General features: G+C 33.5%; 1 protein-coding gene across 2 annotated transcripts in view; it reads left to right on the forward strand.

Moving 5' to 3' along the window:
• JAK2 (Janus kinase 2) overlaps window positions 1-19,142 on the forward strand; it is a 169,688-nt gene that overhangs the window by 87,471 nt on the left and 63,075 nt on the right. For both annotated transcript variants that reach the window (XM_061200392.1, XM_061200393.1), the window contains exon 4: window positions 14,018-14,141. In XM_061200392.1, the coding sequence (XP_061056375.1) occupies window positions 14,018-14,141 (124 nt within the window). The remainder of the gene's footprint in view (window positions 1-14,017; window positions 14,142-19,142) is intronic.

Consider the following 19,142-nt stretch of genomic DNA (forward strand, 5'->3'; position numbering starts at 1 on the left):
TCCTTACAAATTGTGAAATTTTTTGTTCTAGTTCTGTGACAAATGCCATTGGTAATTTGATAAGGATTGCATTGAATCTGTAGATTGCTTTGGGTAGTTTAGCCGTTTTCACAATGTTGATTCTTCCAATCCAAGAACATGGTATATCTCTATGTTTGTATCATCTTTAATTTCTTTCATCACCCTCTTAATAGTTTTCAGAGTACAGGTCTTTCATCTCCTTAGGTGTGTTTATTCATAGGTATTTTACTCTTTTTGATGCAGTGGTAGATGGGATTGTTTCTTGAATTTCTCTTTCTCACCTTTTGTTGTTAGTGTATAGAAATGCAACAGATTGCTGTGTGTTAATTTTGTATCCTGCAACCTTACTGAATTCATTGATGAGCTCTAGTAGTTCTGGTATCATCTTTAGGATTCTCTGTAGTATCATGTCATCTGCAAACAGTGACAGCTTTACTTCTTTTCTGATTTGGATTGCTTTTATATCTTTTTTTTCTCTGATTGCTGTGGCTAAGACTTCCAAAACTATGTTGAATAATAGTGGTGAGAGTGGGCATCCTTATCTTGTTCCTGATTTTAGAGGAAATGGATTCAGTTTTTCACCATTGAGAACAATGTTGGCTGTGGGTTTGTCATATATGACCTTTATTATGTTGAGGTAAGTTCCCTCTGTGCCTACTGTCTGGAGAGTTTTTATCATAAATGGGTGTTGAATTTTACTAAAAGCTTTTTCTGCATCTCTTGAGATTATCATGTGGTTTTTATCTTTCAGTTTTTTAATATGGTGTATCACATTGATTGATTTGCATATATTGAAGAATTTGGGATAAACTCCACTTGATCATGGTGTATGATCCTTTTAATGTGCTGTTGGATTCTGTTTGCTAGTATTTTGTTGAGGATTTTTGCATCTGTGTTCATCAGTGATATTGGCCTGTAGTTTTCTTTTTGTGACATCTTTGTCTGGTTTTGGTATCAGGGTGATGATGGCCTCATTGAATGAGTTTGGGAGCATTCCTCCTTCTGCTATATTTTGGAAGAGTTTGAGAAGGATAGGTGTTAGCTCTTCTCTAAATGTTTGATAGAATTCGCCTGTGAAGCCATCTGGTCCCAGGCTTTTGTTTGTTGGAAGACTTTTAATCACAGTTTCAATTTCAGTGCTTGTGATTGGTCTGTTTATATTGTCTCCTCCTTCCTGGTTCAGTCTCGGAGGGTTGTGCTTTTCTAAGCATTTGTCCATTTCTTCCAGGTTGTCCATTTTATTGGCATATAGCTGCTGGTAGTAATCCCTCATGATCCCTTTTATTTCTGCAGTGTCAGTTGTTACTTCTCCTTTTTCGTTTCTAATTCTGTTGATTTGAGTCTCCTCCCTTTTTTTCTTTTTTAAAATTTATTTATTTATTTATTTATTTATTTAGCTGTGTTGGGTCTTCGTTTCTGTGCGAGGGCTTTCTCTAGTTGCGGCGAACGGGGGCCACTCTTCATTGCGGTGCGCGGGCCTCTCACTATCGCGGCCTCTCTTCTTGCGGAGCACAGGCTCCAGACGCGCAGGCTCAGTAGTTGTGGCTCACGGGCCCAGTTGCTCCGCGGCATGTGGGATCTTCCCAGACCAGGGCTCGAACCCATGTCCCCTGCATTGGCAGGCAGATTCTCAACCACTGCGCCACCAGGGAAGCCCCCTTTTTTTCTTGATGAGTGTGGCTAATGGTTTATCAATTTTGTTTATCTTCTCAGAGAACCAGCTTTTAGTTTTATTGATCTTTGCTATTGTTTCCTTCATCTGTTTTCCATTTATTTCTGATCTGATCTTTATGATTTCATTTCTTCTGCTAACTTTGGGGTTTTTTAGTTCTTCTTTCTCTAATTGCTTTAGGGGTAAGGTTACGTTGTTTATTTGAGATTTTTCTTCTTTCTTGAGGGAGGATTGTATTGCTATAAACTTCCCTTTTAGGACTGCTTTTGCTGCATCCCATAGAGTTTGGGTCATCGTGTTTTCATTGTCATTTGTTTCTAGGTATTTTTTTATTTCCTCTTTGATTTCTTCAGTGATCTCTTGGTTATTTAGTAGTGTATGGTTTAGCCTCCATGTGTTTGTATTTTTTACAGTTTTTTTCTTGTAATTAATATCTAGTTTCATAGTGTTGTGGTCAGAAACGATACTTGATAAGATTTCAATTTTCTTAAATTTACCAAGGCTTGATTTTGACCCAAGATGTGATCTATCCTGGAGAATATTCCATGAGCACTTGAGAAGAAAGTGTATTCTGTTGTTTCTGGATGGAACATCCTCTAAATATCAGTTAAGTCCATCTTGTTTAACGTGTCATTTAAAGCTTGTGTTTCTTATTTATTTTCATTTTGGATGATCCATCCATCCATTGGTGAAAGTGGGGTTTTAAAGTTCCCTACTATTATTGTGTTACTGTGCATTTCCCCTTTTATGGCTGTTAGCATTTGCCTTATATATTGAGGTGCTCCTATGTTGGGTGCATAAATATTTACAATTGTTATATCTTCTTCTTGGATTGCTCCCTTGATCATTATGTAGTGTCCTTTGTCTCTTGTAATAGTCTTTATTTTAAAGTCTATTTTGTCTGATATGAGAATTGCTACTCCAGCTTTCTTTTGATTTCCATTTGCATGGAATATCTTTTTCCATCCCCTCACTTTCAGTCTGTATGTGTCTCTAGGTCTGAAGTGGGTCTCTTGTAGACAGCATATATACTGGCCTTGTTTTTGTATCCATTCAGCCAGTCTGTGTCTTTTGGTTGGAGCATTTAATCCATTTACATTTAAGGTAGTTATCGATATGTAAGTTCCTATTACCATTTTCTCAATTGTTTTGGATTTGTTTTTGTAGGTCTTTTCCTTCTCTTCTGTTTCCTGCCTAGAGAAGTTCATTTAGCACTTTTTGTAAAGCTGGTTTGGTGGTGCTGAATTCTTTTAACTTTTACTTGTCCTTAAAGGTTTTAATTTCTCCGTTGAATCTGAATGAGATCCTTGCTGGGTAGAGTAATCTTGGTTGTAGGTTTTTCCCTTTCATCACTTTAACTATGTCCTGCCATTCCCTTCTGGCTTGCAGAGTTTCTGCTGAAAGATCAGCTGTTAACCTTATGTGGATTCCCTTGTATGTTATTTGTTGCTTTTCCCTTGTTGCTTTTAATATTTTTTCTTTGTATTTAATTTTTGATAGTTTGATCAATATGTGTCTTGGCGTGTTTCTCCTTGGATTTATCCTGTGTGGGACTCTCTGCGCTTCCTGGACTTGATTGACTATTTCCTTTCCCTTGTTAGGGAAGTTTTCAACTATAATCTCTTCAAATATTTTCTCAGACCCTTTCTTTTTCTCTTCTTCTTCTGGGACCCCTATAATTCGAATGTTGGTGCGTTTAATGTTGTCCCAGAGGTCTCTGAGACTGTCCTCAATTCTTTTCATTCTGTTTTTCTTTATTGTGCTCTGCAGTAGTTAGTTCCTCTATTTTATATTCTAGGTCACCTATCTGTTCTTCTGCCTCAGTTATTCTGCTATTGATTCCTTCTAGAGAATTTTTAATTTCATTTATTGTGTTGTTCATCATTCTCTGTTTTCTCTTTACTTTTTTAGGTCCTTGTTAAACGTTTCTTGTATTTTTTCCATTCTATTTCCAAGATTTTGGATCATCTTTACTGTCATTACTCTGAATTCTTTTTCAGGTAGAGTGCTTATTACCTCATTTGTTTGGTCTGGTGGGTTTTTACCTTTCTGCTTCATCTGCTGCGTATTTCTCTGTCTTCTCATTTTGCTTAACTTACTGTGTTTGGGGTCTCCTTTTCACAGGCTGCACGTTCATAGTTCCCGTTGTTTTTGGTGTCTGCCCCCAGTGGGTAAGGTTGGTTCAGTGGCTTGTGTAGGCTTCCCGGTGATGGGACTGGTACCTGTGTTCTGGTGGGTGGGGCTGCATCTAGTCTTTCTGGTGGGCAGAGCTGTGTCTGGTGGTGTGTTTTGGGGTGTCTGTGAACTTATTATGATTTTAGGCAGCCTCTCACCTAATGAGTGTGGTTGTGTTCCTGTCTTGCTAGTTGTTTGGCATGGGGCATCGAGCACTGGAGCTTGCTGGCTGTTGGGTGGAGCTGGGTCTTAGCATTGAGACAGAGATCTCTGGGAGAGCTCTTGCCGATTGATATTACTTGCGGCTGGGAGGTCTCTGGTGGTGCTGTGTCCTGAACTCGGCTCTTCCACCTCAGAGGCTCAGGCCTGACACCAGGCTGGGGCACCAAGACCCTTTTGGGAAGTCTGAGGTCTTCTGCCAGCCTTCAGTAGGTGTTCTGTAGGAGTTGTTCCACATGTAGATGTATTTTTGATGTACTTGTGGGGAGGAAGGTGATCTCACATCTTACTCCTCCACCATCTTGAAGGTCCCCCCATTCTGTTTTACTGTAGGTGTTTACAGCTATAATTTTCCCTCTATCCTCTGGTTTTGCTGCATCCCAGAAGTTTTGATATGTTGTGTTTTTGTTTTCAGTCGTCTCAATGCTTTTTTCAATTTCTTTGATCCATGGTTTCTTCAGGGTGTGTTACTTAATTTCCACATATTTGTGAATTTTCTAGTTTTCCTTCTGTTATGATTTCTACTTTCATTCCATTGTGATCAGAGAAGATATTTTGGATGATTTAATTCTTTTTAAATTTGTTGAGTTTTTTTTTTTTGTGACCTAACATACGGCCTGCCCTGGGGAATATTCCATGTACATTTGAGAAAAAAATATATGTTTTGGTATTTTGTGGTCGTGTTCCGAATATGTTTGTTACATCTAGTTGATTTATAGTAGTATAAATCCTCTATTTCTGTATAGTTTTTCTGTCCATTATTGGGAATGGGGTATTGAACTCTCCAACTGTTATTGTTGAACTGTTTCTCCTTTCAGTTTTCAATTTTTAGTCCATATATTTTGGGGCTCATTTGTTAGATATGTATATGTTTGTAATTGCTGTATCTTCTTGAAGGATTCAGACTTTCATCAATACATAATCCTCTTCTTTGTCTTTTTTAACAGTTCTTGACTTAAAGTCAATTTTGCCTGATATTAGTATAGCCACCCCCAGCATTCTTTTGCCTGCTCTTTGCATGGGTTATCTTTTTCTGTGCTTTCCCTTTCAACTTAAAATGTCCTTAGATTTAAAATGAGTCTGTGGTGGACAGCATATAGTTGGGTCATTTTCTTTTTTTAAACCCATTCTACCAATCTCTGCCTTTAATTGGATAGTTTTATTCATTTATGTTTGTAGTAATTCCTGGTAATGAAGGCTAGTTTCTGCTATTTTGCTCTGTTTTTTATATGTCTCAGCTGTTTTTTATTCCTTGGTTCTTCCATTATTACTTTCCTTTGTGTTTAATTTTTTTATTATACCATTTTGATTCCTTTCTGGTTTTCCTTTCTGTGTATTTTTTAGTTATTTTCTTAGTGGTCACCCTAAGAATTATAATTAATCTCTTGAAGTATGACAATCTATTTTGAATTAATACCACCTTAGCTTCAATAGTATGCAATAACTGCTTACATACATCTCTGTCCCGCCTCCTTTATGTTGTTGTTTTACAAATTATATCTTTATATATTACATGCCTGTTAACATAGGTTTGTAATTATTGGTTTATGCATTTTTATTTTAGAGCATGAAGGGTTAAAAGAGGAATTACAACTTAAAAAATACAGTAATATTGGCTTTTGTATTTATATATAGTTATCTTCATAACAGTTTTAAAATTTTTCCTCATGACTTTGAGTTACTGTCTGATATGTTATCATTTCCACCTGAAGAATACTTTTTAGCATTTCTTGTGGGGAAGGTCTAATAGCAGTGAACTCCCTCAGCTTTTGTTTATCTGAGAATGTCTTAATTTCTGCTTCATCTTTAAAGGATTATTTTGCCAGATGTAAAAGTCTTGTTTGACATTTTTCTCTTTGAGCCCTTTAATTATGTCTTCCAATTTCCTCCTGACCTCAGTGGTTTCTGATGATAAATTGGCTGTGAGTCTTACTGAGACTGCCTAATTGAGGATTCCTTGTATGTAATGAATCATTTGTCTCTTGCTGTTTTCCAGATTCTCTTTATCTTTGGCTTTTGGTGGTTTGATATTAATGTGTCTCAGTGTGTATCACGTTGCATTTATCATCTTGGAACTCACTGAGCTTCTTAGATTTGTGGGATTTGTGGTTTTCATCAAACTTGGGGAGTTTGGAGCCATTATTTCTTCAAATATTCTTTCTGTCCTTTTCTCTACTTTCTCTCTCTCTTGAACTCCCATGATGTATATGTTGGTACACTTGAAGGTATCCTACAGGTGTGTTAGTTTTCTCCATTATTTTTCCTTTTCTTTTTCTTTTTCCCCCCTGTTCTTCAGAGTAGGTAATTTCAATTGACTTGAATCAGTTAGAATCAGTTTGCTGATTCTTCTGTCTAAACATGCTTTTGAAACCTTCTAGTGAATTTTCAGTTTCAGTTATTGTACTTCTTAGCTCCAGATTTTCTCTTTTTATACTGTTCATGTCTTAGTTGATTACATCCTTCTCCTGGTTTCCTTCAGTTCTTTGTCCATGGTTTCCTTTAGCTCTTTTGAGCACATTGAAGGCACCAAATTAAAGTCATTTTCTAGTAAAACCTACGTCTCTGTTCCTCAAGGTAGTTTCTCTTAATTTCTTCTGTGTATGGGAATTCTTTCCTCTTTCTTTTCTTGCTTCATAATTTTTTATTGAATATTCAACAAGTTGGATCTTTCAAATCTATAATGTAGTAACTGGAAATTTGAGTCTTCTCTCTTCTGTGTTTTTTGTTGCTTGCTTTGGGTGGCAGTTGTTTGTTTACTGACTTTTCAAAACTATATAAAGTCTGTATTCTTTGTCATGTGTAGTTCTGAAGTCTCTGATCCTTTAGCTTGTGGTCAGGTTTTATTATCAGAGATTTCTTTGAATTCCGAGAACCAAAAGAAAAGAAATGAGGACCAAAAACTCTCCCAGTCTTTGCAGATTGGCTGTCTGTTTGATCATTCCTTCAGTGTTTATCCAGTCTGTTTACAACTTTGCCTTAGCCTTTTCTTTCTGCTTGTGCTGAGACTGAAGATCAGCCTGAGGTGAAAGCTTTAAGGGTCTTCTCTTAACTGTCCTTCCCTGGGCATGAATATGGCTTTCCTATTCTCCAGTATATAGAGGTGCTTTTCAATGCTTTAATTCCCCAAAGAAACTTTCTCCCCATCATTTTCTCTTTAGCTTTCAGCATGTCTGTTTTTGGCCTCAACTTTAGAACTTTTGCCCCAGGTGGCAGCACGTTGGTCATTTGCCTTACAATGTTTTGGAGGAATTACCTCTGTGAAGCTGCTTTTCTGCCCTGAGAAAGTCCCAAATTTGGTGAAACATAGGTATGTTCTTGCAACAATTCTTCTGTCAGTCTCCAGCCAGGTCAAAAGAGACAAAAATCAGTTCCTTGAGATTAAGGTTGGCTCCGTTCACTCCAGAGCCATGGACCAGAGTTTCACATTGGGAATACCAGCTGCCATCTTTAAGCCCTTCATGAGCAGAGAGGAAAGTAGAAATGCTGCCAATTTTTCCTACCGTTTTAAAATTGCCTTTTCCCTGACTCAACAATTGCTTGGTTGTTGCATATCTATGACTGTTTTCCAGAGTTCTCATGAAGTTGATTCTGACAGTTTTTACTCAGTTTTTCTTGTTGCTGTATAGGGATATTCCATTTTCACTGATGTCACTCTTCCTTTACTTCTGTAATCATGGTTTATTCTAGTTCTTTGGACATATTTATAATGACTGCTTTGAAGATTTTGTTAAATCTCACATCTGGATCTTCTCACAGGCAGTGTTTGTTGCCTTCCTTTTTTCTTGCCCAAGGATTACACTTTCCTGTTTCTTTGCATATCTCATAATCTTTTTGTTAAAAACTGGACATTTTAGGTAATATAGAAGATCTGGATTCTGATTCCTTTTGGGGATTTTAAAATTATCCATCTGTTACTGATTTTTTGTTTGTTTAATTTTCTATGCTCATAGTGTATACTCTGTATAATTTCAGTCCTTTGAAATTTTTTGAGACTTTCATGTTACTTAGATTATCAACTGTCTTGTTTAATATTTCACAAGCATTTGAAAATGGTGTATATTCTGCACTTGCTAGGTGTAGTGTTCTCTAAATGTAAACTAAATTTGAATTGGTTACTTTTTAAATTTTATGTCCTTTTATTTTTATTTTTTTGTGTTTTCCCAGTTCCTGAGAGATTTTGAATGTGTTTCTCCTTCTGGTTCTATGTTTTTTTGCTTCATGTATTTTGGAGCCATGTTATTAGTTGTACACACATTTAATATTATTATGTCTTGCTGTTAACTGACCCTCTTATCACTGTGAAGTGTTCCTTTTTATCTCAACTAATGCTTCTTCCTAAAGTTTATTTCATCTGATGCTGATGTTGACTCATCAGGTTTCTTTTGGTTTGTGTTTGCATCGTGTATCATTTTCTTACTTTTTAGCTTCAGCCTATCTGTATCTCACATTTAGAGTATGTCTCTTGTAAATAACATGAAGTTTTTTTTTTTTTAATAATCCAGACTGATAGAATATGCATTTTAATTGGCTCATTTACATTTATATAATATAATCAGTAATATAATTACTGATATATTTGTATTTAAATTTATTATCTTGTTTGTTTTCTATTTATCTGTCTTCATTTTGTTTTCCTTCTTTTCTGCCTTTTTTAGGTTGATCAAGGATTTTTCTTTTTTTTTCTTTTTTTTCTTTTCTTTTTTTTTTTTTTTACTTCATCTCTTCTGTTGGATTTTTTGTACTAGTTTTTGTATTTTTCTTTTGGTGGCTATCCTAGATATTATAATGTACATTTTTGGCTTATTACAGTCTTAAACTAGTATGTTATTTTTCAAACAATTCAAGAACTTTATAACAGTTTAACTCCATTTACTTCTTTTCACATTTGGTGCTATTGATATAATATATTTTACTTTTGTATACATCATAAACACACAGAGCACTTATATTATTATTGCTTTAAATAGTCATTGTTCTTTTATCTTTACCCTTTCCCATGTTCTTCATTTTTCCTACAGTTCCATGCTTTCATCTGTCATCATTTTCCTTCAGTCTAAAGAACTCCTTTTAGTATTTCTTGTATTGCAGGTCTGCTGGTGACAAATTCCTTCAGCTCTTGTTTATCTTTACTCCTCGTGAACCTCTTGATAAATTTCTTACCTCTTTTAAAGGGAACCAGAGCCAAACAAAAGTTAAAGTGATAAAGATGGACTTTATTTAAACAACTATTGTAGTAGGGGAAGCTACTCCAGTAGAGAAGTGGGCTTAATTCTAGATACAGTCTGAACAAGTGGGAATTTATAGCCAAGGAGCAAGTAGGGTGGGGGCATTGGTGAATGGAGCATTACTAGAGGAGACATCAAGTCTGGGAAGATTTTTGGCTGAACCAACCTAACAGAGGATTCTTGCTGAGCAGGCCAAGGTGATCATCTACTACCTGGGGGATGGTAGGGGTGAAGAATTTGATCAGATATCAAGGGTGGCGAATTCTTGCTAAAAGGACTTAAGCAGGATTCCTGCTTAAACTGGATTCTACGAGGAAATACGTGGTTGGGGCTTGTTAGGGAGAGGGTTCAGAGGAGCCTGACTAAAATTTGGTCAACCAAAGAATCTTTGTCACCTCTGTACTTTTGTGTTTTCTTGTTGTCTTTACTGTCATTGCACTTAATTTCTTGAATTGTAATTCTCTAATGGCTTCTCTGTGTCATCTACTACACTGTGAGATCCTTAGCGTTAGGCACTATTTTCATTTTTGTATTTTCCATACCTATCTTGTGCATATTATAGAATAGGGACTCTATTAATATTAGTGGAATGATGACTATTCTTGGTCTAGAATGATATAGAATTGAATCACAATCCTGGTAATGGCTTGGAAAAGAAGAAACATTTTGAACTAATTAATACTATTTTATTAATAAATAAAAATAAGAATAATTTGGACTTGGTGTGTAGGGAAAGAAAGGGAGTTAAAAATGACTTTGAGGTTTCTTTGAGGTCCAATCTATTCAATATAATATATATCTCAAACACAGTATCACTGCCTTTTCTTCCTTCCTAGGACAATCCAATTAACATGAACTAGTAAGAAATACATGAAATAAGTATTAATATATAATTGCCATTTTGGAATAAGATAGTGTGACTAAACATGACTATAAGCACTGTCTTCTGCTTTTGTTTGCAGGGTGACGTAACCATTTTTGTTTTGGTGTGTATCCCCTTGTTCTGACCCTTTTGTGCCAATGTATATGGATACATTTATTTTCCTATCTTGATACCTATAATTAAGGTATGGAGTCTTACTTATGTTAAGAAATCATTATTCATCATTTTAAGAAATCCTTATGATTCATCAATATGAGTTCACTTTTCTGGCTTTGTGTAATTACGCTATTGTTTGAAAATCATGCCATCATCTTGTTCAGAAAAATATCCTTATCATCATATGCTAAGAATAATGGTTCCATATATAGTTTTATTTGCATGATTACATTTAAACTGAATGCTACTTTTTTGGTAAGGTTCTCTTTTCAGTGGTTTTTTTTCCCAAGGCAATCTCATATCCAGTCTTTTATGGTCCCTTCCTGGGCAGTTTCATCTCCCACTGTGTCTCTTACATATATACCTGGAACACTGGCAATGTGACCCATTTTGTGGATAGAGGAGAGGTAGTACCTTGTACCTTCTAGATAAAAGAAGTAGTATGTGCAAGGCACAGAGACATGGGATTATAATGCTATTTGATTGATTAGATAATGTTCTTCAAAATTTCAAGTTTAAAATATTTTTTTGATGCAGAATTAGCCTAGATCCAAATAGTACTCAGACAAAATAATTATTTCTCAAATTATTTGAATGGTATTATTTCCTGTCATCTTATGGTTATTTTAAAGTTTAGAGAATAACAAGCCATTATTCTCTACAGTTTCAAGATGATATACATGGTAAACCCTTATCTTGGTATTCATTAGTGTCTTTTTTCTTTTTTTCCCTTTCCCATTCCTTTCTTTCTGACATGAGGCTTACTGCTTTTATTTAATGAGTTCTTTAAAAAAAAAAGAAGTTTCTTCTCCACTGTACTTTTACTTTCCTTTTTCTTTAGTCCCATCCTGGCAGCTAGGACAGTAATCTCTTGTGAATCCTCCCGTAGTTTTCTCCATAATCATATAATCATATAGGGACACACAATCCCCCTCCCTCCCATACCCACGGTCATTGGGATTTTGAGATTATTATTTTATAAAATGGAATCATATTACATACCCTTGTGTGCTTCTTGCTTTTCTCATGAAAACCTACATTGTGAAAAATCTAATTAAGCCAACTGCTTTTGTACTAACTCATTCTTTGTATTGAATTTCATAATGGTCCATGGCATAGATTATACCACCACAATTTTTTCGTATCTTCTGCTCTCAAATTTATATTTTATTTCTTTCTATTTTCTTACTACTATGCTACATTTTTAGGAGTACATAGAAGAGATTGCTGGGTTAAAAGGATATTTTAAATTTTTACTGACATTGATTTCTCAAAATTATATAGGTACGGCTTTCTCAGAAGCTGTACTAGTTTACATTACTAGCCATTACATCATAGTTCCCTTTTCACTGCAGTTCAGTCAGCACTAGATGCTATCCTTCTCATTATTTTTGCTAGTTGAATGGGGATAAAGTGATATTAATTTAAATTTGCATTTTCTTCATTACTAAGTATTACCATCCTTTCCCATGTTTATTAGTCATGTGGATTTGCTCTACTGTGAATAACTTATTTCCATTTTTTGCCATTTTCTTTTTATTTTTCTGTTTTGCCTTTTTAATCCTGATTTTTTAATTATAAAATATTTCAAGTAATTCTTTGTGTACAAAGATAAAATACATATCAGTGTGCTCACCACCCAACTTTTCAAATTTATCATTTTGTCATTTTACTTCAGACTTTTTTCTAGTATGTTATTGTGATGAATTATATTAATAGATTTTCCTAATTTGTCCATCTCTGCAATCTTAGGATAAATGAACTTTGTCATAATTTTTTTCTAAGAAACATTGCTGGATTTGGTTTGCAGATATTTAATTTAGGATTTTTGAATCTATTTTGGTAAGTGTTATCTATCCTTTTATGATGTCTTTATCTGGTTTTGGTATCATGGTCAAACTGAAGTCGCAAAATGTGTCAGTTTTCCTGTTCTCTTTTTCTGTTCTCTGTAATAGTATACTTAAGATTGGAATTGTCTTTCATGTTTAGTTGAACTCATGTATAAAGTTCATCTGAGTCTGCTGGTGGTTTTCCCTTTCTTCTCTGTCATTCTTCCTTTTTTTCCCTTCTTCCTCCTTTCTTCTCCTCAACTTTTTAAGTGCTTAGATTGTTTCTTTAATAGTTATTTTTCTTTTGAAGTTTTAAAATTCTTGAATTCATTTTTTAAAGTTATGTAGATTTTCAAAAATTGTCCAGTTGTCTACATTTTCAAATTTACTGCCAAAATTTATTCTAATACTCTTTTTGTCTTTATAATGTATACCTATAATTATACTTAAAAAAATTCTTAATGTTTATCTATGCCTCCTTTTTTTTTTTTCTTGATCAGGCTGGACAAAGCCTTATTTATTTTGTTAGTAATTGCAAATAATCAGATTTTATTTTGTTGATTCTCTTTATTGAATCTTTATTCTCTGTTAACTTCTACTCTATCATGTCCTTCTTTCATCTGTCTTTGGGATTAGTCTGTTGTTTTCTAATGTATTGAGTTAGATAATATAGGTCATTATCTGTGATTTTCTAATATAAGCAGGTTAAAGCTACAGTTTTCCCTTTTGAGTATCATTTTAGTTATACTCCATCATTTAATACATGGTATTGGTCATCATTCATTGTAAGTGCTTTTTAATTTCAGTTATAATTTCTCCTATGACCTGTGAGATATTTAGAAGTATTTGTAAATTCAAAAATGATACAAGGATACAGTTTCAAAGTTGTTACTGAATAATGTTTTTATATATAACTACTTGAAATTATTACATATTTATGAGTAGACAGTTATGTTAATAACTTAAATAAAAAATTTAAATCTTCGTTGTCAGTGTGTCAAGTTGGTGTCATTTTGCCTACAGTGGAAAAGAAGGAAAACATAGCTAGAGTAAACATACTTTCTGTGAGGCTTATGTTTACAAATATATAGGATTAAAAATTTTTTTCCTTAGTATTCATTTCTGATTTAATTGAAGTATGATTAGAAAACATGGTATGTATGATCATTCTCTGGCATTTTTGGAGACTCGTTTTTAGTCTCCACATGATTGGTATTTATTTGTTTGGGTGTATGTATGTGTGAATGTTCTGTATGTGCTTGGAAATAATATGCGTTATTTAATTGTGTGGCTTAGGTGTTCTGTATGTTTTTTTAAAAGTCCACTGGCCTTCAGCATTTTGTTAATGTACCTCCTAAAATGTCTTTGAAAAAAATTCTTGCATTTTAAGTTGATGTTTAAAGTTTTTCATTGTAAGTTTAAATAGTACAGAGGATATAACGACTAGTATATTGTGTAAAACTTGACATTTAAAAATAAAACTGTTGCACTGTTTTCTTTAAAGCACCTGATGACTCCTAAATATTTTAGTTATTTGGTACCCTCATTATTATTTAAAACACACGTAACTTTAAATCAACCTTACTGTACAGGACAACTAAAAACTAGATAAAATATATTTCATAATGTGCTTGAAAGAATCCTAGCAATCAAATTTTAAAATATAGGGGGAAAATGTATTTAATTAAGAATTCAGTTGTAAGTCATGTTGAACAAGATTTTGACTGCTACTGCATTTTGTGCTGATTTTAAGAGTTGTTACTTCAGCCCCATTGCAGATCATAGATGTTATGTAAATGTACTTCACTAATAATTTTTTTTTCTGCTTCTTTCCTAGGAATCACACCTGTGTATCATAGTATGTTTGCTTTAATGAATGAAACAGAAAGGATCTGGTATCCACCCAACCATGTCTTCCATATAGATGAATCAACCAGGCACAATGTACTCTACAGAGTCAGGTACTTTCTCCAGTAAAGTGACTAATTAACTTAATAGTAAAAGGGCAAAGTGGGAGAAATTATCAACCATATTTTTAAATTGCAAGGTCTTTAATATCAGAGACCAGAACCAATTAGCGTCTAATCTTCTTCAATGAAGACTCTCTTTCCCCACTAGAGAAAGTGTTCATACATGTTCTTTAACTAGAATGCTCTGAGAATAAAGCTGTCCTGGTGAGATGCTACTTTACCACTTAAGATTATAATTAAATTTTGAACAGGGCAAGAATGGCCTTTACTAGCAAAATCCTAAATGTTTGGAATATTGATAGTTTCCCAGGAAATTTGATGTTTTGATCAATAATATGTAAGCTCACATTTTTTCTTTTTAATAACTTTTTTTTTAAGTTGAAGTGAAGGAAAGATAAGATTTTGCCAGTGATTATTTACAACCTCAAGTTACTTTATTTGATAATCTTTGGTAATATGTAGTACCAATTTAGAGAAATCCAGAGGTACTTTTCCATTCAAAAGGATGAAACAAAGAAATAAGTTTGATCTCTGGTTCTTACTTATGAAATAGATCCATTCCATACAGAGTCAGTGTTGCATAGTAAAAAAGAAAATGGACTCATTCATGTTTTTTAAAAGAAAAGAAAAGGAGACCTTAATAAACTAAGACTTAAGAGAGGCATCCTTACCACGACAAAGGATATCTGCAAAAAACATGTGGCAAATAATGTTCTTAAATGGTAAAATGTTAGAAGCATTCTCCTTAAAATCAGGAACAAGATATATAGAAAACAGAGATAGCCGTGATCACTGCTTGTATATAGGATTTTGGTGGAGTTCCTAACCAGTATAGTAAGACAGGAAAAATAAATAAAATATTTCATAATTGAGAACAAAGAAGCAAAAAGTCATTATTTGGAGATGATATGATAACATAGAAAATATGAACAAATCTACAGGCATCAATAATAGTCATTCAGCAGAAGGCTAGATTTATGTGATCAATATGTTAAAAAATTAACTATTTCCATACATCACAAACAGAAAGAGGTCACTTAAAATAATGACTAATAAAAACAAAAAACATAAGGTACCTAGGATTAAATCTATTCAAAGTTATGTAAGACTTACACAGGTTTTAAGACTTTTCAATTTGTGTTATTTAAAGAAGCAGGGTAATATGCATATGTTTCACAAAATATCAATATCTTATTAAGAATATTTTCTTTATCACTCTCTATAATTACTATACTTTCTGCAATCAGCAAGTAGTATATCTTTTTATTTTAAAATGTTTGCAGAGCAGTGGTCTGCAGTCTTTTTCTATAAGAAGCCAGATAGTTAATATTTTAGGCATTGCAGGCCATACTGTCTCTGTTGTAGTTATTCAACTCTGTTGTTATAGTGTGAAAGCAACCATAGACAGTAAGTAAATGAATGGCCATCACTGTTCCAGTAAAACTTTATAAAAATTGGTAGTGGACCAGATTGGGCCTGTGAGCCATAGTTTGCTGACCTCTCCTTAAGAATTAAAAAATATGTCCCTTATCAAATTCATGACTTTCTCCTATTTTTAAACTAAGGGGGCACATATCCATTGCTACCTATAATCAAAAGTTCCAAGGATAGTCTAACCAGAAACTACCCAAAAGGAGATTTTATATAATTAAAAAAAAATTCCACCTGCCTTTTGTTCAGAGGCTATTCTTCATTTCCTTTATTACATATTTATGGGTTATTTCAAAATCAACATAAAAGAGCAACAATTATAAAACTGTGTTGGAGGGCTTATAATGTATAAAGATTTAACGTATGACAAATATAGAATAAAGGGAATGGAACAGAGTTTCTTTATTTTATTGAAATTAAGTTGATATGAATAAGAACTAGATTGTTTAAGTTAAAATGTCTATTGTAATCCTCTGGGAGACTCCTATGAAAATAACTCAAAAATATATAGTAAAAGATAAAACAAGAGACTTAATGTATGTAATACACTAGAAAATACCTATAGCAATAATGGAGGAATATATGAACAAAAAATCCAAAAAAAGCCTAATAGAAGCAAAATGACAGACATAATAAACACTTTATTAACAGTAATTGCCTTAAATGTAAACGAATTAAACACTCAGGTCAAAAGGCAGAGATTGGAGGACTGAATTTAAAAAAACCCATAAATTACATGCTGTCTATAAGAGGCACACTTTGCATTCAAAAACACAAATAACTTGAAAGTAAAGGATTGAAAAAGATATAACAGGCATTCATTAACCGAAAGAGAGCTGGAGTAGCTGTATTAATATCAGACAAAATTGACTTTCAGATATATATTATTGCTAGAGACAGAGGAGGGACATTTTATAATTATCAAGGAGTTAATCTGTTAGGAAACATAATAACATTTTTTAAAAATTGTTACAAGTTGGATCCAACTACAGAGCTCCAAAATAAATGAAGCAGCAATGAAAGAATTAAAGGGAAAACTAGACAATTCAACAATAATAGTTGGAGACTTCAATATGTCACTTTCAGTAATGGACAGTGACTTCAATGGTCACTTTCAGTAATAGACAGAAGATCAGCAAGGAAATAGAAGACTTGACCAACACTGTAAACCAGCTAGACATACATATATAGAACACTGCACCCAACCACAGCACAATACACATTCTTTTCAAGTGCATATGGAATATTCTCCAGGATAGATCATATGTTAGTCCACAAAATGAATCTCAATAAATTTGCAAAGACTGAAGTCATACAAAGTATGTTCTCTGACTACAGTGGAATTAAATTAGGAATCATTAACAGAAGGAAATCTGGAAAATTCACAAATACATGGTAATTAACAACACACTTCTAAATGAGGGGTCAGAGAAGAAATCACAAAGGAAAATGGAAAATACTTTGATATGACTGAAAATGAAACGGATCATATCAAAACTTATGGTATGCAGCTAAAACAATGCTTAATGGAAATTCATGGCTATAAGCACCTATATTAAAAAAGAAAAAAGTTCTCAAAGCAATAACATTCGACTTTAACAAAGTAGAAAAAGAAGAGTAAATTAAATTCAAATCAAGTTGAAGGAAGGAAATAATAAAGATCAGAGGAGAAATAAATGAAATAGAGAATAGGAAGACAACAGAGAAAATCAAGAAACCAAAAGTTGGTTCTTTGAAAAGATCAACAATATCAGCAAACCTTTAGCTAGACTGACCAAGATAAAAAGAGAGAAGCTTAAATTATTAAAATCAGGAATAAAAGAGGTAACATTACTGTGACCTTACAGAAATAAAAAGGATTATAAGGAACAACTGTATGCCAACAAACTACATAATCAAATGAAATGGACAAATGTTTAGAAAGACACAAACTGTAGAACTGACAAAGGAAGAAGTAGCATGTCTGAATAGACCTTAACAAGTAAAGAAATGGAATTCAGTTACTAATTTAAAAAAACTTTCCACAAAGGAAAGCCCAGGCCCAAGTGGCTTTACTGGTAATTCTATTAAACTTTTAAGGAAGAGCTGATACTAGTTATTCACAAAAAGTGAAAAGGAGGGAACACTTCCTAATTCATTCTGGTGAGTTCACCATTACCCTGATACCAAATCCAGACAAAGACATCTAAAAGAAAAGAAAGCTTCAGACAAATATCCCGTATAAACATAGTTGTAAAAATCATCAAGAAAATACTAGCAAACAAAATTCAGCAATATATAAAAAGGATTAAATATTGACCAGGTGGAATTTACTCCAGGAAATACAAGGTTGCTTTAACATATGAAAATCAATCAATCAATATAATGTACCATATTAGTAGAATAAAGAATCAAATCATATGATCATCTTAATAGACACAGAGAAAAACATTTGACAAAATCCAACATTCTATCATGATCAAAATATTAAACATAATAAGAATGGAAGGGAACTTAGTCTGATAAAGGGCATCTGTGAAAAACACAAAGCTAACCTTATGCTTGGTAGTGAAAGGCTGAATGCTTTCTTCCAAAGACCAGGAACAAGACAAGAATATCTGCTCTCACCACTTCTATTTAACACTGTACCATAGATTCTAGCCAGGGAAAATAGGCAAGAGAAAGAAATACAAGGCATCTATATTGGAAAAGAAGTGGCAAAACTCTCTGTTCACAGATGATATGATCTAGTACATGAAAAATCCTAAGGAATTAATAAACTATTAGAACTAATAAATGAGCTCAGCCTAGTTACAGGACAGAAATACAAAATCAGTTGTATTTCTATATGCTAGCAATTACAGAACAAATGTGAAATTAAGAAAATTCCATTTACAATAGCATAAAAGAATACTTAGGTATAAACCTGACAAAAGAAGTGCAAAATTTGTGTACTGAGAAATATAAAATATCATTGAAAGAAATTAGAGAAACACCTAAATAAATGGAAAGATAATATAGGAAGACTTAATATTGTTAAGATGGCAATGTTCCCATAATTAATCTGTATATTCAATGCAATCTCCACTGAAATTCTAGCTATCTTTATTGCAGAAATTGACAAATTTGTCATAAAATTCATAAAAAATCAAAGGGACTTGGAATAGCCAAAACAGTCTTGAAAAAGAACAAAGTTAGAAGATTCACACTTATTTCGAAACTTTGTCCACAGCCGTAGTAATCAAGACAGTGTGGTGCTGACTTAAGGTTAGATAATAGATTAATGGAATAAAATTGAAAGTCCAAAAATAATCTCTCATATTATGGTAATAGACTTTAGACAAGGGTGCCAAGACAATTCATGGGGAAAGAATAGTCTTTTCAACAAATGGTGCCGGGACAACTGAATATCCACATGTAAAGTAATGAATTTAGACAACTCACACTGTTTACAAAAAGGTAACTTAAAATGGATCATAGACCTAAATCTAAGAGCTAAAACTATAAATTCTTAGGAGAAAACAGGATCATGTGTTTGTGTACTTAAATTAGGCAGTGATTCCAATATGGCACCAAAAGCCT

The sequence above is a fragment of the Eubalaena glacialis genome, chromosome 9 (genome assembly GCF_028564815.1).
Source record: "Eubalaena glacialis isolate mEubGla1 chromosome 9, mEubGla1.1.hap2.+ XY, whole genome shotgun sequence".
Taxonomy (NCBI): domain Eukaryota; kingdom Metazoa; phylum Chordata; class Mammalia; order Artiodactyla; family Balaenidae; genus Eubalaena; species Eubalaena glacialis.